General features: G+C 43.8%; 2 protein-coding genes across 2 annotated transcripts; one reads left to right on the top strand and one right to left on the bottom strand.

The window, feature by feature from the left end:
- Positions 1-6,844: 6,844 nt before the first annotated feature.
- LOC123425559 (bifunctional protein FolD 2) lies at positions 6,845-9,442 on the top strand. The gene is made up of 5 exons (XM_045109252.1): positions 6,845-7,011; positions 7,111-7,294; positions 8,489-8,646; positions 8,749-8,961; positions 9,043-9,442. Exons 1-5 carry the CDS (start codon positions 6,919-6,921, stop codon positions 9,271-9,273), a joined length of 879 nt encoding a protein of 292 aa, XP_044965187.1. The 5' UTR covers positions 6,845-6,918; the 3' UTR covers positions 9,274-9,442.
- A 475-nt stretch (positions 9,443-9,917) lies between these two features.
- LOC123425549 (histidine--tRNA ligase, cytoplasmic) lies at positions 9,918-13,959 on the bottom strand. Its single transcript, XM_045109244.1, has 6 exons — positions 12,516-13,959; positions 12,173-12,352; positions 11,549-11,941; positions 11,165-11,446; positions 10,505-10,645; positions 9,918-10,428 (listed from the first exon to the last, which is right to left on the bottom strand). The coding sequence occupies exons 1-6, from the start codon at positions 13,881-13,883 to the stop codon at positions 10,126-10,128; spliced, it is 2,667 nt and encodes an 888-aa protein (XP_044965179.1). The 5' UTR covers positions 13,884-13,959; the 3' UTR covers positions 9,918-10,125.
- Between the last annotated feature and the right edge of the window lie 12,303 nt (positions 13,960-26,262).

Raw genomic sequence — 26,262 nt, forward strand, 5'->3', positions numbered from 1 at the left:
ATATATGGTAAAAAAACTAGCCTATGGCTTCTGAGCATAAAATTACAAAACATTCTGGCTAAAAAACATCTATGCAGCACCTTATATTTTTAGGATATAAAACAGCTTGTGGTGATAAGCATCCAGCAAAAAGAAACTAAAATGTGTAGGATGTCTCCTGAGAGCATTTCAAAGAAAAAATGCAAAAATGGGGACCCTGTATACATAACCTCAGGAGAACCTGACACCAAAATTCAAACAACGACAAGTATATAAAATGGTAAACGCAATTATCGTATATTCATCGCACAGAAAAGTGAGTTGCATTCATCTTCAACAAAAGAAAAGGGGACTGATAACAATTTCATTTGAACACTCTATATTAACATCCCAAAAAAAGTACCTCCACAAATTCATTTAACAAAATAAACACTATCAATGCGTCAAAGTACCTCCAACACGGAGTTGCAACATTCCCGGACACTTACGAAAAAAGAAAAGTTACATCTTGGTTACATCAAAATGTAAACCACAAAATCCATCACTAAAAATCGCACGATTTAGCCGCCACCAGGGAAACCAGTTCCATCTCCACCATTTGTCTTTAATCAAACTTCCAGCAGCTTCCTCAGCTACTCTACAGGGTCCAAATTGTTGCTGGGATGCTTCAAAAGATTTTATGCAATTCGTTTCAGGAGGCTCGGGATGTAAGTCCGACAACAAAAACAAAAAGAACACAAAAGGGGTTAAATGGATAGAAAAGGGTCGTTAACTGAATTGAACAAAATCATGCACACCATTTTACGCACAAAATCATAAAACTATAACACGCAGGTATAATTCGGTACCTCATCAAAATCCATCATGACAACACCATTGTAGTTTTCCAAGTATAGAATTGCATAGAAGCCACAATTATAACTGAGAAAAACATTAAAAAAGAAGATATAAGTATTTTCAAAATAAGTTTCATGCCCAGCATTGTCAATCCATCCTTCCTTGTTGCACACAAGGAAAACAATTGATTTACAAAAATATTAGACAAAAAGGTTGTTGAATTTAAGCACAAGTATTTGGCACCACAACTTGGATACTAAAATCTAGAAATAACATCTATATACCGACATACCAGCAGGTTAAACCTAGTTTCTTTGTTGGGTTTTTAAAAAAGTTTCACCATAGGTATAAGGAGTCAGTTGCATCACACCAAGAGGCTAACTCAGGCCCCTGAACCCACTCACACCATTAATGAATGGAATGAAAAACTTATGTATCTAAGCAGCATCATCCTCTCATAGAAGGAAGTGCAACAAACACCATCGGCATTCTTTCGTTGTCATAGCGTCAGAAACTTGATGGATTGTATGAAATTAATACAAAAGTAAGGGGACAACATAAGTAGTTCCAACTTCTGATAAAATACCATGCGAGGTGTCTAAACAGGCAGCAACTATACTAGTTGTCAACTAATTATCAATTAGAAAACTATCAATCAATCCCTTATCAACATTAGAAAAAAAAACTTATTGAGCAGCATTCACAAATCCTACAGCCATATAGGAGAGAAAAACCACAAAACAGACGAAAATGGTTGCCTCATTCACAAGGATAAACATGGACAGGTCGAACTAAGCCACAAATCTAAACAAGTACAAGCCTACAAAGTACAAAGCCTTACTGTGTTCCTTGTGCTGGGTAATCTGGGGTGACAATCTCAAAGCAATTGAGATCAAATTTGAACGCGGATTCGCAGTTTGCAACCTTCTTTATGTTGGTGATCTGATTGGATGCAACACAAAACAATAGTTTAAAAAAAGGTATTCTGGTGTTTGAATCATACTGATATTGAAACAAAAAGTGATCACTCTCACAAAAAGACACATAATAAACTTCATTACCACATTGTTGGTTGCATTCGTGAGCAATGTAACATCCTCGGAATTCTTGATAGAGTCGAAGACATTGAATTGTTTATGCATCAAGTTAGCAACAACTATAGCTTAATGTCTGTTCTGGACGACAACAATGAAAAGCTGCGATGGAACAAAAACCAACTACAAGTATAAAAAACAGGCTTGATATAAAAATAAGATACACACAACATATGGTGCAAGATGAAACTTACTAGATCAGATTTTGTAATCTGGTTATTTTCGCAAGCCCTTCGGAACTCTCTTTCGCAACTTTTGGGATTGAACAAGCCATGATCCACTGCCAATTGAGACTGAGAAAGAAGAAGGAATTGGATACTCATTACCACTAATTGTGTCTATTGTGTGCAAAAACAAGTGAAGAAAGAAGAAAAAGCAATATGTGGGAAATACTAACCCCCATGAAGACAGAGAATGCAAACTTCTTTGGCTTCTTCCTGTTGTACATTTTCTCCAGGTTGAATGTTTTTAGATAGAGTGTCATTATATCGGAGTTAATCTCGGCTCGTGGCTTCAAGGAAGAATGGAAGTTCTCAAGTGATGTGTGAAAACCCTCTATTTCAATGAAATCAGGACTCCAAAAAATTAAAAACATATTAGCAAAAAAAAAACAGATGGGAAAAAATACTACTTTCAACAATCCAACGACCACACCATATGTTGCAATGAAAATGAAAAAGATACAAGCGATAAAAAGGAGACTCACATCGGTTTGCCGTGTTTTGTTTTTGGTATCTTGTACCTGCTCAAAACATATTGCTGGTACAATGCATCATCTTTTGGCTCGATCTTGATCTTCTTCATCCTTTGAGCACTAACAGAGGGCTGGGTTGTTCTCTTCTTTACTGCCTTCTTCACATGTTTGATTCGTGCGCTGCTGTCACTAACAATCTTCGCAAGGCGATCATGCATCTCTGCATTAGTCTGACCTTGTTGCACTGGCACAAGGACTAAAACAAAAATATGAAGAGAGAAAAAACATAAGTAACTCCGAATAAACTACTTGATACATGGTATTAAAATAAAAGCTTCAAGCAGAATATATGGCCAAAAAAAGGGGCAAACCTGGAGCTACAAGTGGATCTGCAAATGCAATTGGAGATGATTGCCTCGGTATGTTAGTGGACCTTGGAAGCTTTGGTTCAGTGTCAAAGCAAGGACCGTCTCCATTGTTTTGCCTTGGAAGCTTTGTGATGTTTCCCTGCATTGCACGCTTTGGGGTTTTGTCATATGTAGGTCCTGCTGAAACATGGATGGGAGTTTCCATTCCCTTATTTGCTTCCCTATACTTCCTTGCCGTGTCATCATCCATATTGAGCCATTCGAAATCTTCAGTTCCCTCTATGAACAGGCTCATTGATGGACCATCATCAAACTCCAAGGCAAGTCCTTGCAATGCAGCCATCGTGCCCTGTGACAGAATAACATTCTGACCCTCATCAGCACATCTGGATCTTTCAAAACACCCGCCCCAACTTCAGCACCTACTGACTTCTCGCGTTCTCCAAGAACAGGTCCTTGTTGCACATCTTCCATCCCTGGAAAACCGCAACTCTGCATTTTCTCCAAACCAATGTCCCGTTTTGCTTCATTCTGGTTGTTGTTGCTACAACCTGCAACTTCCTTGTCTGCATCCACTTCTTGTGGTGCAAGACTCTTGTGAGCTTCACGGCTAGTGTGGATGGGAGCCCTGGTGTGATCTACGTCTGGTGCATTGCCGACTGGAGCATGAAATGTAACATCTTCGGGCATATGATCATTGCTGCTTGTTGCAGTGGCATTAGCTTCGATCAAAATAGATGCCAAACGCTTACAGAACATTGCTTCCAGAACCTGGCCAAATGATTTCAAAACCTTCTTAACTTCTATTGCATGCAGCTTCTTGTGCTTTTAGTATATTGGTATCATGTGGCTTGGGATCTGTTTCAAAGGAAAAGAACAAATGAAAATAGAGGAAAAATTTAGATTGCCCTCAACAATGAAAAGCAGGAACACACAACAAAAAGAATAAACAAAAAATAAAGCATTGCAACAACCATTTGCTGGAAAAAAAAATGATGAGAAGCTCATGAAAAAAGTGCTTACCTCAATTTCCTCACTTGAAGGCGGTGGATGTAGCCACTCATCTAGAGAGCCACAGACATCACCGCCAACCTCGCATCCATCAAAGGTTGAGTTGCTTGGTATATCAGGGATGTGTGCATCTGTCCGAACAAACTTGTTGTTCTGATGTCGAGTTTCACTGCACCCGTCTAGCCGTACGTACGGCGTCTCCGCCAAACGGCGAAGCTGTGAAAACCAGTGCATAAAAAGGTTAAAACCACAACCAAACAAAAAAGGATTGGAAAAATATGAAAAAATAAAAGGATAATGTGCTCTTACATTCCATTTTCCAAAATCAATCTTATCTAGTCTTAGCTTATTCCTATCAATTTCTTGTATCAACTTAAAGTCGTCGTTGCAAACGAAGCAAGACCTTGAGAGAGAGTAGTCAATTCTATGTTGAGAAGCCAGCAAACGAGGCACCTAAACAAAGTCCATGTAAATAATCTGAAACAAAACATAAAAATAACATTGTGAGACAACCTATCATAGATGGATGTTGCAGCGCAAAAAAAAGAAATGAAACAAAAAATATTGACACGCAGCAAGCTCATGGGCCATACCGCGAACATTGGTAGGCAGCCACCGATCCAGAAGGCAGTTTTCCCTTCATTCCTCTTCTTTTGATACTTCTTGACCTCATTCAACGCAACAACCAAGAAATGCTCATCCCAAGCAAACTCATTGATACTGTCCATGTCAACCAAGCTCGCAAGATACTCTAAAGGAACCATCTTGCCAGTACCAGGAGAAAGCACAAGAGCAATACACAACAGTACCCATGCCCTCTTTATAGTAACAACATCAAGAACATCTTCAACTTCAAGCACTTCGATAGTGAGCCTTGTTGGGGCCCTCAACCCAACTCGATATGGTTCACGCAACACATGTGGTTCATTGCTCCTCAACAACTCAACTGCCCTTGACCCAGAAGGTACATTGAATTTTTTTCGCACCATGTCTTTTGTAAACAAAATGGACTTATGTCTGTGACTGCAGCAAGTAGAGTAAACAGCTGAGCCAATAAGAAACAAAACCTATTGCAAGAAAAAGGTAGGAAAAAATGATATTCAAGAGGAATATGCTTGAAAAATGCATACCTAAACAACGACTTCTCTGGATCAATTTTCATGACTACCCAATCTAGCAGATCAACGGGTACAGAAAAAGAGTTGATGTTCAAGAGGGAACCAAAACTGCATAGGCTTATAACATCCTTCTTACTTTTGGGCTGACGATCCGCAATCTGGCGCAAGCGACTGGCTAAGAAACGCGTTCAAAAAGACCCATCAGCAGTCGGGCACTCATCATCGTCCATTCTGCAAAAACAGAAAAACGCGTTGATCAGCATGTTCAAAATACATACTTCTCGCTGAGCATGAACTAAAAAATGTTAAATAGTTGCCTTGAACAAACAGGTGTCGCGTGTCTCAGACAACCTGATGATTTGCATGTTACCAAGTTACCAAGTAGCAACTTTACATGTTACCAAGTTACACACACAAATCGACAAGCAAACACACATATGGTACTGCAATAGACCAACATACACTGCAAAAAAGTTGTCTGATACCCAAGGTCCTCCACCGTCCACCCATCTCGAAATGCTCCGAGTCCATTCTGATTTTGTTTCTTCAGCTGATGGACTAATCAATACTCGAACTCAAAACTGTATCCCAAGTCTGAAGAAAAAACAACCCATGCTCCCTGCTTATATATACACACATACATGGGCGGACTGCTTCTGCGTAAATGGCATACCACCCCTTCCTCTTATGAAAAAGCAGGGCATACTGTTGCTTCGGAAGCTGGCATGGGCTAGCTAACCAACATCCAGCTGAAGCCTCCCCTGCAGAAACAAGACAGAGAGCAAGTGACATGAGCCGATCCCCATGTTGTTGGAGGCCTAGCAGCAGAACTGCTCTATCTGAAAACGAAGCAAACTCGCCTCCATGGAGATATGTGGAGCAGGTACCAGGCGAAATGCGCCCGGGAGCACGCACTAGTACGCGACGCCTTGCACCACCAGCTGCTGTAACATCCAACATCAAACTGGCATGGGATACTACGGTACTACTACATCTGATCGGTGCTAGCTACTGTATTAGGCAGAGGAAAAGTTGATCGGTGAGGAAAAGTTGATCGGTGAGAAGGTACGGTGCTAGCTAATGTACTAGGGAGAGGACATGAGAAACTACTACATCCGAGAGAGAACCCCCAGCCCAGAACCACATCGCCACCATCGAAGGGCAGGGCGCCGACGATCCCAACACCAACCCCCGCAACAACTCCTCCCTACCACCCCAACCTACACCTACCAAGGTCCTCCACCGTCCATCCCTCTAGAAATGTTGCGGTTCCTACCGCGCACATACGGGATCTAGAAAAAAACTGACCTCGGCTCTGGGTCGTCGTCGGCCATGGAGCGCGAAGAAGATGCGCGAGTAGTCGCTCCCTCTCTACCCGCCGACGCCACCGGTCCCTTGCCCAGCTGCCGCGCCGACCGTCGCACTCGCCAGTTGTGGATCGAGCAAGAGAGAGGAAGAGGAGGAGGGAAAGTTGCAATCCTCAAGGGCGAGCTGCAATGTAGCGGGGTGGACTCTCGTGGACCAAAAAAACACCTGATTGATCGGCGCGTGCTGCAACCTGGTCGGAGACTCGGCGCTGCCCACTGTCCGGATGGAACGATTTTGAATCGTCTGATTTCGTTCGATCCGACGGCACGTGAGCCGGTTTAGGGACCGAACGGATCAGCCGGTTGATCTAGAGCGTTTTCCTAAAAAAAAAAGAGCAAACGAGACCCTAAAAAAAGCACTCGAGTCCCCTAAAAAAATAGCACTCGAGTCGCAGTCGTCGTCGCTGCAAGGAGAGAGGGAGGGAGGGGAGAGAATCTAGTGCTACCCCAATGGCGCAAATCATCGACGGCAAGGCCATCGCCGCCGAAATCAGGCGCGAGATCGCCGCCGAGGTCGCCGCGCTCTCATCCGCCCACAGCATCGTGAGCCCCTTCCTTTCCCACCCGACGCCGCCGCTCGGCCAATCGACCAGCTATGGATTGGGATAATGTCCGTGACGCTGACTTTGTTTCCGTCGCAAGGTGCCGGGGCTAGCGGTGGTGATCGTGGGGAGCAGGAAGGACTCGCAGACGTACGTGCAGATGAAGCGCAAGGCCTGCGCCGAGGTCGGCATCCGCTCCTTCGACGTCGACCTCCCCGAGGACATCTCCGAGGCCGCGCTCGTCGCCGAGGTCCACCGCCTCAACGCCGACCCCGCCGTCCACGGTATCTCCTCCGCAATCGAATCGGATATACAGTAGTCTTCCTTTGGCAGTACTAGGAGAAGATGGACGCTTTCAGTGTTTGGCACTGTAATTCTCTGATTTGTCAGTCTGCCTGTGCCGTAGATGCAGTCATTCCTAGCTGGTTTGTTCAGAAGAATTTGTAGACGGTTAAATTCGGTCCTAGTGACACTCGAGCTGACGATCCTTCGTGGGTGGGATGCCATTCGTTTGCTGCTTGGGATTCCCTGGCCCGGATTTGCTCTTCAGTTGAGTTAGCGTGAAAGAATAGAGAAGTCTGGTCTAGTTTATTCGTGTATAGTTCAATCCTTTGAACTGGAACATTGTTTTACAGGGTGACACTCTTTGGGAGTTCTTGAGTTGTTTTCAGGCGTGTTGGATCCCAAATTTTCGTCCGGAATGGCACCAGTACTCACCATCATGTGTGTTTTCGTTCCCAGTTTCTGGGAGATTCGCTTGATTTGGAATATAATTTTGAACTCGGACATTGTTTCACGGGGTGACACTCTTTGGTTGTTCTTAAGTTATTCCAGGCGTGCTGGAGTCCAAAATTTTGGCCCAGAATGGCATCAGTACTCATCATCTTGTGTGTTCTGTTCCCCTGTTTCTGAGGGATTAACTTGATTGGGAATGTAATTTTAAGTGATCGCTTCACTGGATTAGGCATGGACTTTAGTTATTTCAAGTCACATGTGAAGAGAATGACATGTCCTAGTTCACATCACCATAATGTCTATTATTTGGGGGAATGATTGCTTCGCTTATGCTAGGTGTTTTCTGTTAAGACATGATTGTAAATCATGCATTCATGTTACTAACTAGTTAGTTCTGTTCTCATCCTATCGGACCATTAGAGATTTGTTACCCTAGTTCGATCACCATCTCTATCTTCTAGTGTAAATCATCAGTTTCCTTAGAAGGCAAATATGAAGCTATAGGATACAATTGGAGGTTTGATCGATCAGCTTTCTTTCTGAAATGTGGTTGCCAGCTTCTTAATTGCTTAGATAAGTACTATTTCAATATGATTTACTCAATATGATTTACTTTGTTGCTAGAATGTTGCTTTGCTAGCTCTAGGCTTTAGGTACCTCTACAGTCTGATATTTGGAATTCTTATTCCTACATGTAGCAAAGCTTGTATATTGACTCTATTGAGTCTTTGCTTTTGCACCAGGTATTCTTGTTCAGCTTCCATTGCCCAAGCATATCAACGAAGAAATTATATTAAACCAGATCTCCATTGAGAAAGATGTCGATGGTTTTCATCCTTTGAACATTGGCAAGCTCGCAATGAAAGGCAGAAATCCACTGTTCCTACCTTGTACCCCAAAGGTTTTGATTGCGATGCTTGAGCACAGCATTTCTCAACACTGGTTTGACCGCCGTTTTTATCTGTAACATTTTGGCCTTCATTTTTCTTTTTTACTTCTGAAGGGTTGCATGGAGCTCCTGTCACGCAGTGGAGTCACTGTAAAAGGAAAGCACGCAGTTGTGGTTGGGCGTAGCAACATCGTGGGTTTACCAGTATCCCTTCTCCTTCTGAAAGCAGACGCTACCGTGTCGATCGTGCATTCACGGACGCCAAATCCCGAAACGATTGTCTGTCAAGCAGACATTGTCATTGCAGCAGCAGGCCAGGCCATGATGGTACATTATTCTGGAGCGATAATCCCACCCTATGCTATGTTATTTCCTTAATTCTGACAGCTGTGTTTTCTTGGTTGTTAGATCAAGGGAGACTGGATCAAACCAGGCGCGGCAGTCATCGATGTCGGTACAAACTCCATCGACGACCCTACCAGGAAGTCCGGGTACAGGCTCGTTGGCGATGTGGATTTCGCGGAGGCAAGCAAGGTCGCGGGTCACCTGACTCCGGTCCCTGGAGGCGTTGGGCCGATGACCGTGGCAATGTTGCTGAAGAACACGGTGGACGGCGCCCAGAGGGGTATAGTCTTGTAGATTCTTTATCTCGCCGCAACCGATTTGACGTGTGATTTGGTAATGTGAGGATGATGTTGTAACTGAGTGCCTAGACTAAAACCGGTTCTCCATTTTGTTATGCCTTTACGCAATTTCGAGAACAATAAACGACACCCACTAGTTGGGGTGTCCTTTTTCTTTTGGCAAACTAGAACCATGCATTATATTTCATCAGTAGGACAAGGGTGGGATTAGATGATCCCAGTTACATGGCTCTGAGAAAAACAGAAGATGGATGACCGCACAAGGACCATGCACGCTTTGGTCAAGAACACAGGCTGCAACATGCCGTCTATGACTGTAGTTTTGGCTTGAGCCTGCCGTCAGCAAGCCGGCGCTTTGGCTGCCACCACCAGGCGCCACTGAACGCCCTACACGCTCAAAAGCGAGCTGCCGCTGGCGAGGCAGGGACGAAGCAAATCCAGAATTCCAGATGCGCTCAGATAGAGTATGTGGCCTCTGAGCAACAGATAGAGTATGTGGCCTCTGAGCAACCTCTCTGGTCAGCAACCACACTGAAGCATGGAGAATCCATGAGAGCGACCAACCTGCTTGACACTAGATACCTATCTAAACACCAACAAAATTCGAAGCTCAAAGGGATCTGGTAGCTATTTGTACTGTAAGTTTGGAATTCAGGGATTTCATTCCACCAAGCACTTAACATGTAAGGCAACAATTCAAACAATTTGTGATCATCAGTATTAAATCGAGGAGCCGCACTGTCTTGTGTACACATCTCAGCAACAGCAAAATGGCCGCACAGAAAAACCAAGAACCACATACCGCCCAGTACTCACGCACACGCTACATCTTTCTAAGATTTACCTTCTAGGGGTTAGATAGTCTCTGCTTCAGCACCTCAACGAAATCCTTCCTCGGAACCTCCTCTTCCTGGTTAGCCGTGATGTCCTTCAGCTTCACCTTCCCATCCCTCAACTCGGACTCGCCGACCAGCACCATCCACGGGATGCCCGTCTGCGTCGCGTACTTTATGTGGTTCTGCACCCTGGTGGTGAGCTTGAACTCTGCCTTTATCCCAGCACTCCACAGCTCGTTCACAAGCTCAGCGGCCAATATGAGGTCCTTGCCCAGAATCGACACCAAAACCTCCGTCTCGGTCGCCCGGATCACCTGCAGTTAAAGAACCAAGATCAGTTTTGCTACATTGCTGCAACAAAGACATAACGACAGGGGCACTGAGAAATACCTGGTTCTTTTCCTTCTCCTGTTGCTCCATGATTGCAAAGACTCTTTCTATTCCAAGGCTGACGCCAACAGCAGGGACTTGCTTGTTGCTGAACATGCCGACAAGCTTGTCGTACCTGCCACCAGCAGCAATAGAGCCAACCTACAGCAAAACATTGTGAGTACAGGAATCAGCAAAGGGTTGTTCGCTTAGTTAGTAAAGGTACTTGTCATGCTTAAACATGATGAAGAAAATTCAGATATAGATCAATGTACAGTAAGCCAAAGAAAATGTACATGAGAAAAAGGAAATGCAAAATATCCTTTGAGATCTCAGAATCGAATGGGTCAAGCAATTGGTCTTAGAAAGGTGATTGGTTGAAAGCACTGGAAATAGTATAAAACAAAGCCCAGAGAATAATTGAAGTTTTCAGATATAACAAATCAATGTACAGTAAATCAATTGTAGTGTTACAGCAGACAAAAGGTAATGTCAAATATGCTTTGAGATGAGAAATAGGATGGTACATGTCAGAAACCAGTATATCAAGCAATGAATCTTAAAATGCAGATTAATTGAAAACACTGGCAATACAAAACGATGACCAGTATATAGCAAACAAATGACTAAGTGAGAACACAGGTAACAAGTGAGGCGCAGATGTGAAAGAAGATTCCAAACCTGTGTGACTCCCTTGAACACAGCTTCATATATCACACCTGTGTAGTAATCAAGGCCTCTAGCAAGGCTTAAATCAAAACTTATCCTGTCAAGGGCATTTGCTTTTTCTAGAGCTTTGAATAATATCTCCAGCTCATTTAATGCAACAACAGATCCCTCGTTCTCCATGAATTTGCTGCCCTCCTTTCGCAACTCTAGCAAAACTTCTAGTGGAGGTCCTCTTGTCTTCACTAAACTGCCAATATTTTCAGCGGTTTCATTTGATACACCTTTCTCTTCCACCTAAGTCAGCATAAGAACAATTAGGACTACGACAAATATATCAAAATCAAGATTACATCAATCAACATATAAAAGCAAAAAAAAGGAGTTTGGGATGCTCACCAGTTCTTTTTTCACCTCTTCAAAGGTTAGTTTGTCTAGCTTGTCAATACTTGAGCAAACTGTTCTGAATTTCTCAGCAGGCACGCCACAGATCTCCAACATTCCATCAAGTAACTTTCTGTGATTTAACTTTATCTCATAGACGCCAATATCCAACTTATCCAGTAATTCAGTCAACACTTTGACAACCTCGAAATCTGGTTCCATAGGCTCATATACTCCGGCAATGTCGAAGTCACACTGGTAGAATTCTCGATATCTTCCTTTTGATGGGTTATCTCTCCTGTATACTTTGGCTATCTGGTATCTCTTTATGGCACTTATGTTATTCATGGCAACGTAACGGGCAAATGGAACAGTCAGATCATAGCGCAATGAACAAAGCTCGCCGCCCTGCAGGTTATTTGATGGTAAGACTTCATCTAAACTATTACCACGAGTATAACACAAGGAATATACTGCAACAAAGGAATGGCAAAATTGCTGGATACTAACAATTCCCCGTTAACCTTGAACGAATAATTTATATAACAAACCAGCACATGACAACTAAACAAGTTCTGATATCCCAGTGTGCTACACACTCCTACTTACGTTAAGTACAAAAAGACATAAAAACTTTACCTGATCAGCAAGGTCATATACCAACTTCGAGTCTTCACCATATTTGCCCATCAAGGTTTCTCTCAACTCGAATACAGGGGTATCAAGTGCAACACCACCGTGCATCTTAAATACACTTGTAATTATTGAAAACGCACGCTCCCTTATGGCCATTTGCTCTCTCCCAAAGTCACGTGTTCCCTAGCCGAGAGTAAGATAAGCATTTAGATAGAGAAATAGTAAAAAAAAAAAACTGGTTATTAGGATGCTTCTGAAATCAACTCAACAGAAACAATTGAGGCAGAAAGACAACACAAGACAACATAAATGTAGCATCCACGTGTGCAAGTAAAATGGTAATTACCTTGGGAATTTTTGGCAATCTTCCCACTTCATTGCTCTCCACAATCTCCTTGATTTTCTCCACAAGGAACTCCAATTTGGGGCACTTAGGATCAAACAACAGAGACAGCTCAATTCCCCAATCTGCAATCAACGCAGAATTCACACAAGGAATGGTTTTTCCATCTGTAGCATGCTCCCTAAGCAGAGCAAGTACAGCAGATGTTCCCTTCCCCAACGTTTTCTTCTTGCTTTTCCTGTCACCCTTCACTTTCTCCCCGCCAGCTTGTGCCTTCTCCGCTGAACTGCCAGCTTCATTCTTCCCAGCAGCTTGAGGCTTCTCAATTGAACTGTCCATTTCAATCACAGCCATCGCCACAGCTGCCTCCCATGCAAGGAAGTCCCTAAACTTGAGCAAGTAATTGTACACCCCCCTCAATACCGACACCGCGTCCGAATCAACCATAACTTTATCGAGCATCCCCTTCAAATCATCAACATTAACGCCACCGGCAAGCTTCTCCCGGAGCTCGGCCTCAGCAACGCTCCCTGCACAGAACCTTGCCCGAGCGACGCTCTGCTTGCACATTGCATTCAACGATCTAGCAAGCTGTGTCGCCAGGACCATCAACGCCTCCTCCTTTCCCTCACCCGTTCCACTAGCATCCCTCTTCCCCAGCTTCACGGGAGCGTTGAGCTCGACCCGCACCTTCTTGTGCAGAGCGCGCACCGACTCGCGGAGAGCCCCGTTGACGGCGGGCACCTTGGCGAACATGGCTGCAGAGGCGCCTCCACCGTTGCCCACTAGCTTGGACCCCAATAAAAGCATCTTGATATCAGCGCCCACATCAGCCTCGTCCTTGTCGGAGAGGCCGTCGCCGGACGCGGGCACGTCGAACGCCGTGGCGTCCCCTCGCGCGGCCTCGCATGACAGCGCCGCGACGGCGTCGGCGACGCGGGCAAGAGGGGTGGCGCAGCAGTCGATCAAGGCGGCGAAGGCGACGGCCACGGGCGCGGACGCCGCGGCGACGGCGGCCTCGTCGCGGGTGGCGAGTGGCAGCGCCGCGGCGAGCTCGAGCGACCCGGCGAGGGCGTTGGCCGTGGCGACGGTGACGAGGGCGGAGGAGGAATCGTTCGCTGTGAGGAGGAGCTTGTTGAGAAGCACCGCCGCGGCCGCGCGGGACTCGTGCGTCGCCAAATCCAGGTCCCGGAGCGACCCAGGGGTCTCCTGCGGGGAGGGGGCGCGGTTGGAGAGCCGCTGGAGCGCGGAGGCGTCGATGACGGGGCCGGCGAGGCCGACGGAGAGCGCGTAGACGGCGGCGGGGGTGAGCACGGCGCCCTTGCCAGCGAGCGTCACGGCGGCGGCGGCGGCGGCGGCGGGAGTGGCCATGGCAGATGGAAAACCCTAGAGAAAAAGAGGGAAAAAGGACGGTGGTGATCCAATGGACGTGCTTGAGTCAAATCAAAACTCGAAAACAAGCATGCCCTTCGAGATCCACCGTATAGGAGTGCAAAAAAATGATCAATTCAACCTTCGAATATTTATGGGAAGTCAAAAAGGATGACAAAAAACGTGACCGCCAAGATTTTACCGTTAGGAAGAGTGACCGCCAAGACACGCAGAAATTGTCACATACTCCCTCAGTTTCAAAATAAATGAGGTAAGTTTAATACTAAGTTTGAATGTTTAGAGGACTGTGGCTCTTGCTCATCAGAGTTCAAGTCCCAGACTTGACGCTGGTGCTTACATTTTTTTAATTTATTTCAGGTCTTTCGACAATGTGTTTTTAGCGGGAGGAGATGTTCCCGCCGACAACGAAGGCATGTGAGCCGTTTCGATTGTACTCTGTTTAAAAAAAAGCAACGATACTTATATTTGGATGGGAGGAGTATAAGTTTTAGAAAGAAAGAAAAGAAATTGTAAGGCATACAAAACTGTCAACAAATAAGACCGAAGTCATAGTACAGCTGAAAGCACATATGCTTCTTTGATGATTTTGATAATTCATAACAATATACATTGTCTTTTGGACTAACACTTTTATCTAATATATTTCACATTATTAAGTTGCACCTGGAGCACCTATTGCATCTTCAGTTCTTGTACTGGAAAAAGAGAGCCATTATCAGATTTGTCAAAGTTGGTGAGGAAAACACCAAATTCTTTCATGCTATGGCAACTGAGAGATATAGGAGGAACTCCATAGCCTCTCTCAAGTTAAATGATGGATCCATCATATCTGACTGTGATCAAATTGCTGCATGCTTTTGGGCATCCTTTAAGGATAGAATGGGAACTTCCCTCGGAATTAACATGACCTTTGATTTACAATCTCTGATTCAGAAGGTGGATGGTCTTGATGTTCTCACACAACCTTTTTCTAAGTCTGAAATGGACAAAACTATTCAGGAAATGCCCATTGACAAAGCTCTTGGACCTGATGGTTTCAATGGCCTTTTCTTTAAGAAATGCTGGTCTATTGTTTGTCCTGAGTTTTATCAACTTGCTGGTGCCTTTCATGCTGGTACTGCTAAACTGGAGAACATGAATTCATCTTATATTACTTTGATTCCCAAAAAGAGATCACCTGGGCAAGTGGGAGACTACAGACCAATCTCCCTCACTGGGATGGGCCTCAAGTTTCTGTCTAAAATGATAGCCAACAGGTTGCAGTGGCAGATCATGAAGTGTATTCACAAGAATCAGTATGGCTTTATCAAGTCTAGAACCATTCAAGATTGTGTTGGCTGGACTCTGGAATACCTGCATCAATGTCATCAATCCAAGAAACCTATAGTTATTCTCAAGCTGGATTTTGAAAAGGCATTTGATTATGTGTAACATGAGTTCATCTTTCAGATTCTCAAACACAAAGGATTCAATGATAAATGGATACTTTGGGTACATCAGCTCCTAACTTCTGGCTCTTCTTCTGTCCTGGTCAATGGTGTGCGTGGAAAGAAAATTTATGTGCAAGAAAGGGGTCAGGCAGGGAGATCCCATGTCCCCACTGCTTTTTGCAATTGCTGCTGATTTTTTACAGACCTTGGTTAACAAGCTGCTGATGGAGGGACTGATTCAGCTGCCCGTCCCTTGTCATGATAAGGATTTCCCTATAGTCCAATATGCTGATGATATCCTTATCATCCTCCCTGCTGATGAAACTCAACTGTTACAGTTCAAGAAAATGCTCTTGCTCTTCTCCCAATCCACTGGACTACAAGTGAATTATCAGAAATCTGCCCTTCTGCCTGTCAACATTTCTCCACAGCATCTCCAAGACCTAGCTGACTCCATTGGCTGTAAAGTAGGATCTTTGCCCTTCACATACCTTGGTCTTCCAATTGGGACAACTAAACCAAGAATCATCGATCTCATGCCACTGGTAGACAACATGGAAAGAAGACTAAGTGCTAGTTCATCTTTTCCTGGCCCAGGGGGAAGGTTACAATACTTAAACTCGGCACTGTCATCTGTTCCTATTTTCTTTCTATGCAGTTTGGATATCCCACCAGACATACTGAAACAGCTTGAAAGAATTCAGAGGCAATGCCTCTGGAGGAAAAATGGGCAAGATCAAGCACCCTCTCTTGCTGCCTGGAATCTAGTGTGCAGAGCCAAAGATAAAGGGGGTTTAGACATTATGAATCTGGCAATCCAGAATGAAGCCCTGCTGCTCAAGAATGTTGATAGATTCCTGAATCAAGCTGATATCCCATGGGTTCACTTAATCCGGAACACTTACTACCATAACACAGCCCCTCAGGGAACCTCTCTTTGTGGTTCATTTTGGTGGAAGGATATCTACAAAAGGCTTGACAAGTACAGATCAGTTACATATGTTCAGCCTAACAAGGGTGACACTTTCTTTTTTTGGTCTGACTCCTGGTTGGTTGGAAACTCTACTAGGCCTCTGGCTGCTAGATTCCAAAGGCTATTCTCCTTTGTTGCTGATCCTTTCTGCACAGCTGAGGAAGTTTTTAAAGTTTTTCATGATGAAGGTATGCTCTCCATGTTCCACTTGCCCCTCTCTGATCAAGCTTACCAGGAGCTACTTTCGGTCAACTCCCTGCTTCAAGACCTGGAAATCAATCCCCAAGCCTCTGATAGATGGGTATGGGGTAAGGATGCTAAGGCCTACACAGCCAAGAGATACTATACTCATATTCACAGCACTATTACCCCAAACCCCTTGCTAAACTGGATCTAGAGGAGCTGTTGTACAATGAAGATCAAGATGTTTGCCTGGATGCTCATCATGGATAGACTTAACACCCAAGACATGCTTGAACGGCATCACTGGAATGTTTCAGACTCTAATCTCTGTGTTCTATGCCATGCCAGAGTTAAAGAAGACAGAGATCACTTGTTTTTCAACTGTCTTTTCAGCACGAGGGTTTGGACCTACCTGCAGATCACATGGCAGGGTCAATCCATGTGGAGTTCTGCTTTAGCTGCTAAGAGAGACTTCCACAACCCCTTTTTTGCTCAGGTGGTCTTCACTGCATGTTGGAACATCTGGACTGTCAGAAATGCCAAGGTGTTTCACCAGGAGCAGCCAAGGTTCAGAAAATGGAGATCCAGCTTCATCCATGACATTTCCCTGTTAGCTCATAGGATTAAGGCTAGTTTCAGGGATGATCTCCTTAAATGGATTTCCTTTTTGCCTCCTTGAGGTTTGTATCCATAGCTACCCAACCCCCTTGTACATTCTAACCTCTTCTTGTACATATTACTCTTGCATATGGGAATAAAAGTAAAAAGGCCGTGGGGGGTTTTCCCTACAGTAGTTGGTCAAAAAATCACATATAGTCCACATAAATAATTGACTAAGGATAGATCCCCAAGGAAGGAAAGGAATAAGATTGGTCAACCTTCAAGTTACAAGACTCTACATTTTGTATTTGTGAGAAATCGCATTTGAATTCATAGAAAAGTCAATAGTATTAAAAGGAAGTGAGGTATCTATGGTGAATTGGTTGCTCTCAAGTGCTTAGAGATAGCAATCAAAAATACCCAGTCGTTCTCCCACAAAAGTTCTCTATTCAAAGCCTAAACAGCAAAATCGGTGCCATCAAGTTTTCCAATTCGGCCATAGCGATTTTCCACCAGACAGAACCTTTGCCAAACCCTAGAGTCTCGATACCACCAACATTCCTTTCGGTGCCACCGAAACCAGTGACCAAGTTTTTGGTATGTCGTTTTCAAGAATTGGAAATTTCTAGGCTTGGAGTCGGTCTCACCGAGATTTGCAAACTGCCCTGGGTCACCCATATCGATACCACCGAGATTCCTATAGCGGTCTCACTCGGAATACAAAAGTTGCCACTTTTTGTGCAACTCGGTGCCACCGAGATTCACTTTGATTTCATTGAGTTGGGCAATAATGTTGTAACGGTCGGATTTTTGTAGATGCCTATATATACCCATCCACCACCTTTCATTCGCAGAGGGAGCACTGGGAACACACATACACTTGCCATGTCCATTTTTTTGAGAGAGAGTCACCTACTCATGTGTTGAGATCAAGATATTCCAATCCATCCATTTAAAACTTGATCTCTAGCCTCGCCAAGTTTCTCTCCACCCAATCAATCTCTTTTACCCATGTCAAATCTGTGAGAGAGTAATTGAGTGTTGAGGAGACTATCTTTTGAAGCACAAGAGCAAGGAGTTCATCGTTCTACCGCATCTATTACCTTTTGGAGGGTGGTGCCTCCAAGATTGGTTAGGTTTCGCTTGGGAGCCTCCTACTTCGTGTTGTGTAGTTGAACCAAGAAGTTTGTATAGGCAAGGAGATCGCCTACTTCGTGAAGATCTACCCAGAGTGAGGCTAGTCCTTCGTGGACGCAAGTCATGATGGAATAGACAAGGTTGCTTCTCCGTGGACCCTCCGTGGGTTGAGCCCTCCGTGGACTCTCGCGGCCGTTACCCTCCGTGGGTTGAAGTCTCCATCAACGTGGATGTATGTTAGCACCACATATCAAAACCATGCCAAAAATTACCGTGTCCTTCTTTGCGTTTGATCTTCCTAAACTCTACTCCTTACTTTGCGTGTGCATGTCTTTACTTTCCGCTGCTATACTCATAGACTTGCGTGTGTAGGTTTTGTATGACTTGTTCTAAATGCTAAAATCTGTCAACAATTAAAATTAGGAAAATGCTAGGTTTTTATTTGTCAAACAGTCTATTCACCCCCCCTTTAGACACCCCTTCTAATGATCCCACAATTGGTATCAAAACTTTGGTCTCCATAGTCGTGGTTTAATCATCATTGAAGGAAGATGATGTGTCTAGTTTGGGGAATCTTAGTTGTAGAGTGCCTATTCTCAATGGGGAGTATTAGAGACAATGGAAAGGTGAAATGTTTGGTATATTTGGTGAATTCCATTTGGGCAAGTTGAAAATCCCTATGTGCCTCCCATTAATCCCTTACATCCTTCTCATGATAATGAAGTTAATATGTTTGGTAATCCTAAAACTGTTAATCTCATCATTAGAGGAATGCCAAGAAATGTGCTTAATCAAATGAAGAACTTTGTGTGTTCTTATACTTTGTGGAAAGATTTGGAGAAAGGTATCCCGACCACTCCTTGAAAAATCTTGATATCATTTTCCAAAACTCTATTGTCTTTCACAAAATTAAGCCAAATGATCCTAATTTTGATATTTGTCTATTTGACTCTGTGACCTCATGCGTGCTAAAGAAGATTTCATTACCATCAATAACATCATTGTTGAAGCCCTTCGCATTCATAAACTTGAATGTTGTTATGATCGAAGTTCTAATGAATCTTTTGATTCTTGTGAAGAGGATATTCCATTTGATGATGACAATGTGGAGCATGGCTACTACGATGATGACGAGAAGTTTGACATCGAATATGAGAAGTCCATGACGAGCCTCAGCATTATGGAAAACCTTAGAGACTACATGGTCGGAGGAAAGGAGTGGATACTCGACAGTGGATGCACCGATCACATGACCGGAGATAAAGACATGTTTCATGAGATCACACCAAACCATGGACCACAAAGGTATGTGACTTTTGGAGATAAATCCAAGGGTAAGGTACTTGGTCTTGGTAAGTTGGCCATATCTCATGATACTTCCATTCAAAATGTCATGCTTGTTGAATCCCTTGTCTACAATCTTCTTTCCATATTTAGATTAGTGGATTTTGGTTTCAGTGTGCTATTTACGGAAGTTAATTGCCAAGTGTTTCATTGAGATAATCATAACATGGTGTTTACTAGTTTTCGTAGAGGTGATCTATACATTGTTGATTTCACTAAAAAATCCAAACCTCATACATGTCTTATTGCAAAATCTTCTGAAGGTTGGTTATGGCATAGAAGGCTAGGACATGTTGGTATGCGTAATCTTGACGCACTTATCAAAGGTGATCATATTCTAGGTGTTAAAGATGTTATATTTGACAAAGATAGACTTTGTAGTGCTTGCCAAGGAGGAAAACAAGTTGGTGGAAGTCATCCTGTAAAGAACATCATGACTACTAGAAGGCCACTCGAGTTGTTTCACATGGATCTCATTGGTCCCAACGCTTACGACAGCCTCAGTGGAAATTCTGTTGGTCTACTTATTGTTGAGATTTTTGCAGATTCGCATGGGTATTCTTTCTTGATGACAAGTCTCGGGTACAAAAGATCTTCAAGAACTTCGCTCGGAAAGCCCAAAATCAGTTTGAAGTGAAGATCAAGAAAGTTAGAAGCAACAACGGATCAGAGTTCAAGAACATAAATGTGGATACTTTTCTTGATGAAGAGAGTATCTCACATGAGTTCTCAGCGGCGTGCACACGTCAACAAAATGGAGTTGTTGAGAGGAAGAACTCAACTCTTGTAGGGATGGCTAGAATGATGCTCGACAAATACAAGACGCCAAGACACTTTTGGGCAAAAGTCGTGGAAACACCTTGTCATGCCACAAACCGATTCTACTTACACAAGCTTCTTGGTAAAATGACATACGAGCTACTCACCGGTAACAAACCCCAAGTTGGATACTTTCGGGTATTCGGCTCAAAGTGATACATTCTTGATAAGCATCGTCGTTCTAAATTTGCTCATAAATCTCATGAAGGTTTCCTACTTGGTTACTGATACGTCTCCGTCGTATCTACTTTTCCGAACTCTTTTGCCCTTATTTCGGACTCTAATTTGCATGATTTGAATGAAACTAACCCGGACTAACGTTGTTTTCAGCACAATTGCCATGGTGTTGTTTTTGCGCAGAAATAAAAGTTCTCGAAATGTCCTGAAAATTTACGGAGAATTTTGGTGGAATATATAAAAAAATACTGGCGGAAGAATCAGCGGAGGAAGTGGAGCGTGGAGCCCACAAACCCACCAGGCGCGGGCCCCCCTGGTCACGCCTGGCAGGCTTGTGGGGCCCACAATGCTCCACCGCCTCCAATCTCAGCTCTATTTAGTCCGTCTCACGTGGAAAAAAATCAAGGAGGAGAGTTCATCACGTTTTACGATACGGAGGCGCCGCCACCTCGTGTTCTTCATCTGGAGGGCAGATCTGGAGTCCGTTTTGGGCTCCGGAGAGGGGAGATCGTCGCCATTGTCATCATCAACCTTTCTTCATCGCCAATTCCATGATGCTCTTCACCGTTCGTGACTAATCTCATCGTAGGCTTGCAGGACGGTGATGGGTTGGATGAGATCTATCATGTAATCGAGTTAGTTTTGATGGGGATTGATCCCTAGTATCCACTATGTTCTGAGATTGATGTTGCTACTACTTTGCCATGCTTAATGCTTGTCACTAGGGCCCGAGTGCCATGATTTCAGATCTGAACCTATTATATTGTCGCCAATATATGTGTGTTCTTGATCCTATCTTGCAAGTTGTAGTCACCTACTATGTGTTATGACCCGGCAACCCCGGAGTGACAATAGCCGGAACTACTCCCGGAGATGACCATAGTATGAGGAGTTCATGTATTCACCAAGTGTTAATGCGTTGGTCCGGTTCTTTATTAAAATGAGAACCTTAATATCTCGTAGTTTCCATTAGGACCCCGCTGCCACGGGAGGGATGGACAATAGATGTCATGCAAGTTCTTTTCCCTAAGCACGTATGACTACATACGGAATACATGCCTACATTAGATTGACGAACTGGAGCTAGTTACATATCTCTCTGTGTTATAACTATTGCATGATGAATAACATCCGGCATAATCATCCATCACCGATCCAATGCCTACGAGTCTTTTACTACTGGTCCTTGCTATGTTACTTTGCTGCTACTGTTACTCTATTGCTACTGCTGTCACTTTGCTGCTACTGGTTACTGTTGCTACTGCTGCTATCACCCTACTTTGCTACTGATACTTTGCTGCAGATACTAAATCTTTCAGGTGTGGTTGAATTGACAACTCAACTGCTAATACTTGAGAATATTATTTGGCTTCCCCTTGAGTCGAATCAATAAATTTGGGTTGAATACTCTACCCTCGAAAACTGTTGCGATCCCCTATACTTGTGGGTTATCAAGACTATTTTCTGGCACCGTTGTCGGGGAGGCACAACTATATTCTTTGAGTCACATGGGATTTACGTCTGCTGGTCACTATGAGGAATCCGATAGATCCAAGAACTAAAGTCTTGCCCTCAACTACGAGGACAGGTAAGGAACTGCCATCTAGCTCTGCACTTGATTCACCTTCAGTTATGAGTAAGTTTGCGACACCACCTCCTTCTAGAAATCTTGATATGTCGCCTATGCTTGATGATGCTACTTCTGCTGCCCATGATGCTTATGATGATGCTATGCTTGATACTGCTTTGCCTGATGATGCTATGCTTGATACTGCTTTGCCTGATGATGCTATGCTTGATACTGCTTTGCCACTTGGTGCATTCCTTGATGCACAAATTTCCAGAGTTGCTGCTAGATGTGATGATACTTCTGAAACCGCTGATACTATTGAACTAGAACCTGCTATTTTGCCTGCTAGAGCTACCTCTCCTAGATATGAATTGACTGATATGCCCGAGTGTTATGTTATGGAGGGAGAGATAGCTCAGGATTTTCTTGCGTGTAAGGATAGCTATGATGTTGAGAATTTACTGCGCAAGTGGAAAGAAAAATCTCTGAACGCTAGGATGAAATACGACCCGAAGTTTGCTACTTCGCCTATCTTTGTGACCGATAAGGATTATGAATTCTCTGTCGACCCTGAGTTAATCACTCTGGTCGAATCTGATCCTTTTCACGGTTATGAGTCTGAAACGGTTGTAGCCCATCTTACCAAACTGCACGATATAGCCACCCTATTCACTAGTGAGGAAAAGATCCACCACTACTTTATCCTCAAGCTGTTTCCTTTCTCGCTAAAGGATGATGCTAAGACCTGGTTGACTTCTCTTGCTCCTGGTTGTGTGCGTAGCCCCCATGATATGGTCTACTACTTCTCTGATAAATATTTCCCTGCCCATAAGAAGCAAGCTGCCTTGCAGGAAATATACAACTTTGCGCAAGTTGAACAAGAGAGTCTCCCACAAAGCTTGGGGGAGGCTCGTCTAGCTGCTGAATGCTTTGCCTGATCACCCTCTTGAGAAGAATGAAATACTTGATATCTTCTATAATGGACTTACTGATGCCTCTAGAGACCACCTAGATAGTTGTGTCGGTTCTGTTTTTAGGGAACGAACTGTAGAACAAGCTGAGATCCTATTGAATAACATCTTGTGCAATGATAATGCTTGGTCTATTCCCGAACCACCTCCTAAGCCAACTCCAAAGAAAAGAGGTATTCTATTCCTCAGTCCCGAAGATATGCAAGAAGCTAAGAAATCTATGAAAGAGAAAGGCATTAGATCTGAAGATGTCAAAAATCTACCACCTATCGAAGAGATCCATGGTCTCGATAACCCGATACAGGTAGTAGAAGTAAATTCTCTTCGTAGATTCAGTGAGAGTGTATTCCTTTTGATAAACCTGTTAGCTTATGCCTGGATGAATTTGATAACTTTGTTGCCAAACAACAAAGTTTCAATGATTATGTTAGCAGACAATTGGAACAGAATGCTTGTATGCTTAGTCATTTAAGTGCTTGTGTGGACATAAATGTCAATGATCTTAAGCTCTTGAGTAAACATGCCTCTATGGTTACTACTCAAGTAGAACAAGTACTTAAGGCTCAAAATGACTTGCTCAATGAGTTGAATGACAATTCTGTCAGAGTCGTCATTAGAGGCGGTAGAATGACTCAGGAACCTTTGTATCCTGAGGGCATCCTAAGAGAATTGAACAAGATTCTCAAGGAGTTAGCACTGATGCACCTAGTCATCCTAGAAAGAAGAAGAAAGATGATAGGAACCTGCACGCTAGCAACCTTGTTGCTGCTACACCTGAGAGTCCAAACGATGTCTTTGTCTCTGATGCTGAAACACAATCTGGTGATGAACATGAGCCTAATGATAATATCAATAGTGATGTTCATGATGATGATCAACCTAGCAATGATAAGGATGTGGAGATTGAACCTATTGATCTTGATAACCCACAGCCTAAGAATAAGAGATACGATAAGAATGACTTTGCTGCTAGGAAGCATGGTAAAGAAAGGGAACCGTGGGTTCAGAAACCCATGCCCTTTCCTCCCAAACCATCCAAGAAAAAGGATGATGAGGATTTTGAGTGATTTGTTGAAATGATTAGACCTGTCTTTCTGCAAATGCGTTTGACAGATATGCTCAAAATGTCTCCGTATGTTAAGTACATGAAGGATATTGTGACTAATAAGAGGAGGATACCTGAGGTTGAGATTTCCACCATGCTTGCTAATTATACCTTCAAGGGTGGAACTCCTAAGAAACTAGGTGATCCCGGTGTGCCCACTATACCTTGCTCCATTAAAGGCAACTACGTTAGAACTGCTTTATGCGATCTTTAAGCCGGTGTTAGTGTTATGCCTCTCTCTCTTTATCGTAGGCTTGAACTGGATAAGTTGACACCCACTGAAATCTCTCTGCAAATGGCCGACAAATCAACTGCTTTCCCTATCGGCATTTGCGAGGATGTGCCTGTTGTGGTTGCTAACGTCACTATCTTAACAGACTTTGTTATTCTGGATATTCCCGAGGACGATGCCATGGCGGTCATCCTCAGAAGACCCTTTTTAAACACTGCAGGGGCTGTTATAGATTGCAACAAAGGCAATGTCACTTGCCATGTCAACGGTAATGAGCATACAATGCACTTTCCGAAGAAACAATATCGAGTACATTGCATCAATGCTATCGAAAAAACTTCATCGATTCTTATTGGGAGCTTTGAATGCCCTATACCTCCTGTTAAGATGAAGTATGATTTGCTTGTTGGGGAGATACACATCCCCATTGAGGTGACCTAGTGACTATTCGAAAATTCTCTGTCTTCTTTTGCGATTCGAAAAGGTTTGTCAAGGAGACTTGATCAACCTTATTGACGGATTTCTTTCGATGACCATGAGATGGATGAGTCAAGGAGTCACAAACCTCTGTTCCAAGCTTTCACCTTCGGTTGCTTAGAAGAAAAATGATAGGTTTAGTTTAGTTTTCCCTGTTTTCTGCTTTTAGCGTCCCGTGGAAAAGTACCCCGAAAATAAAAGTTCTCCGAACATCGTGAAAATCAAGTATGATTTTTCTGGAATTTTTGAAAAATACTGAGACGAAGAGCTAGTCTGGAGGCTGCACCAGTGGGCCACAAGCCCTGGAGGCACGGGCACCCCCTGGCCGCGCCTACCTGGCCTGTGGGGCCCACGTGCACCCCCTCCACTCATTTTAGCTCCCACCTGCTTCTCCTACCTCTAGAAAAAAATCATTTCGCAGCTCAAACCCGTGCTCTTGCTCTTCTTGCTGGGATTTTCGATCTCCTTGCTCAAAGCACCATTCTCCGAACTGTTTTGGGGAAATTGCTCCTTGGTAAGTGACTCCTCCATTTGTCCAATTAGTTTTTTCTCTAGTGCCTTATACTTCGCGTATTTTTGCTGCCTAGGTGACCCTGTTCTTGAGCTTTGCATGCTAATTTTAGCTGGTCCCAAGTAGTTTTGATGCGTAATATGGCCTCTAGGCACTTGTGGGAGTAGTTGCTATGAGTTTTGTTGAGCCTTGTTCACTTTTCCTTAGAGTCACTAAAAATTTCAGAAATTTTCAGAGATAGAAAAGGGAAAAGATGAGGAGGTTATTAAGAGGCGCTTCAAGCCGTGACCCCAAGGATGATGGAAGTGAGAAGAAGCCCAAGTATCCGGTCCCTCGAGTTGCAGAAGTTTGAGCGTGCGAATGGCCAAGCGATGTGTTCTTACGCGTCGCCGGACTTTATGAGGACTTTTATCACTTGGTGGAGAACGCAAGCCTTACCTCCTTCGTCGAAGATAAGTGTCCGCAATACCTCGTCCTCACTAATATCTTCGTACAAAGCTTTAACTTCTACCCTAGGAAGAATCCTCCTATGGTTGAGTTCAAATTATATGATATCCCCCAGCGCATGTCACTCCAGGATTTTTGCAATGTTTGCAAATTGCCTTTTGTTGGGGATATTCATGAACCTTGTCCACGGGACTTGGAAGCTTTCATCGATACTATTGCTGTAGGAGAGGAGAGAGGAGTGTCTTGCGCCAGAGCTGCTAGCATACATTTCCCCGTGCTTCGATACTTCTCACTATTCATGGGAAAATGTTTGATTGGCCGTGGGAAAGCTGGGTCCCTTAGCTCCCCAGATCTTGCGGTCTTGCACGAAGCTCTTTATAAC

Source organism: Hordeum vulgare, chromosome 1H, assembly GCF_904849725.1.
Source record: "Hordeum vulgare subsp. vulgare chromosome 1H, MorexV3_pseudomolecules_assembly, whole genome shotgun sequence".
NCBI classification, from domain to species: Eukaryota; Viridiplantae; Streptophyta; class Magnoliopsida; order Poales; family Poaceae; genus Hordeum; species Hordeum vulgare.

Bases quoted from the DNA above. Each gene is read 5' to 3' on its own strand.
- LOC123425559 (XM_045109252.1), top strand. From the start codon at position 6,919: ATGGCGCAAATCATCGACGGCAAGGCCATCGCCGCCGAAATCAGGCGC. The intron at 7,012-7,110 runs GTGAGCCCCTTC...TTCCGTCGCAAG, and splicing joins TCTCATCCGCCCACAGCATC to GTGCCGGGGCTAGCGGTGGT. The intron at 8,647-8,748 runs GTTTTGATTGCG...TTACTTCTGAAG, and splicing joins TCCTACCTTGTACCCCAAAG to GGTTGCATGGAGCTCCTGTC.
- LOC123425549 (XM_045109244.1), bottom strand. From the start codon at position 13,883: ATGGCCACTCCCGCCGCCGCCGCCGCCGCCGCCGTGACGCTCGCTGGC. The intron at 12,353-12,515 runs GTAATTACCATT...ACTCTCGGCTAG, and splicing joins GATTGCCAAAAATTCCCAAG to GGAACACGTGACTTTGGGAG. The intron at 10,646-11,164 runs GTTTGGAATCTT...GTTTTGCTGTAG, and splicing joins TGTTCAAGGGAGTCACACAG to GTTGGCTCTATTGCTGCTGG.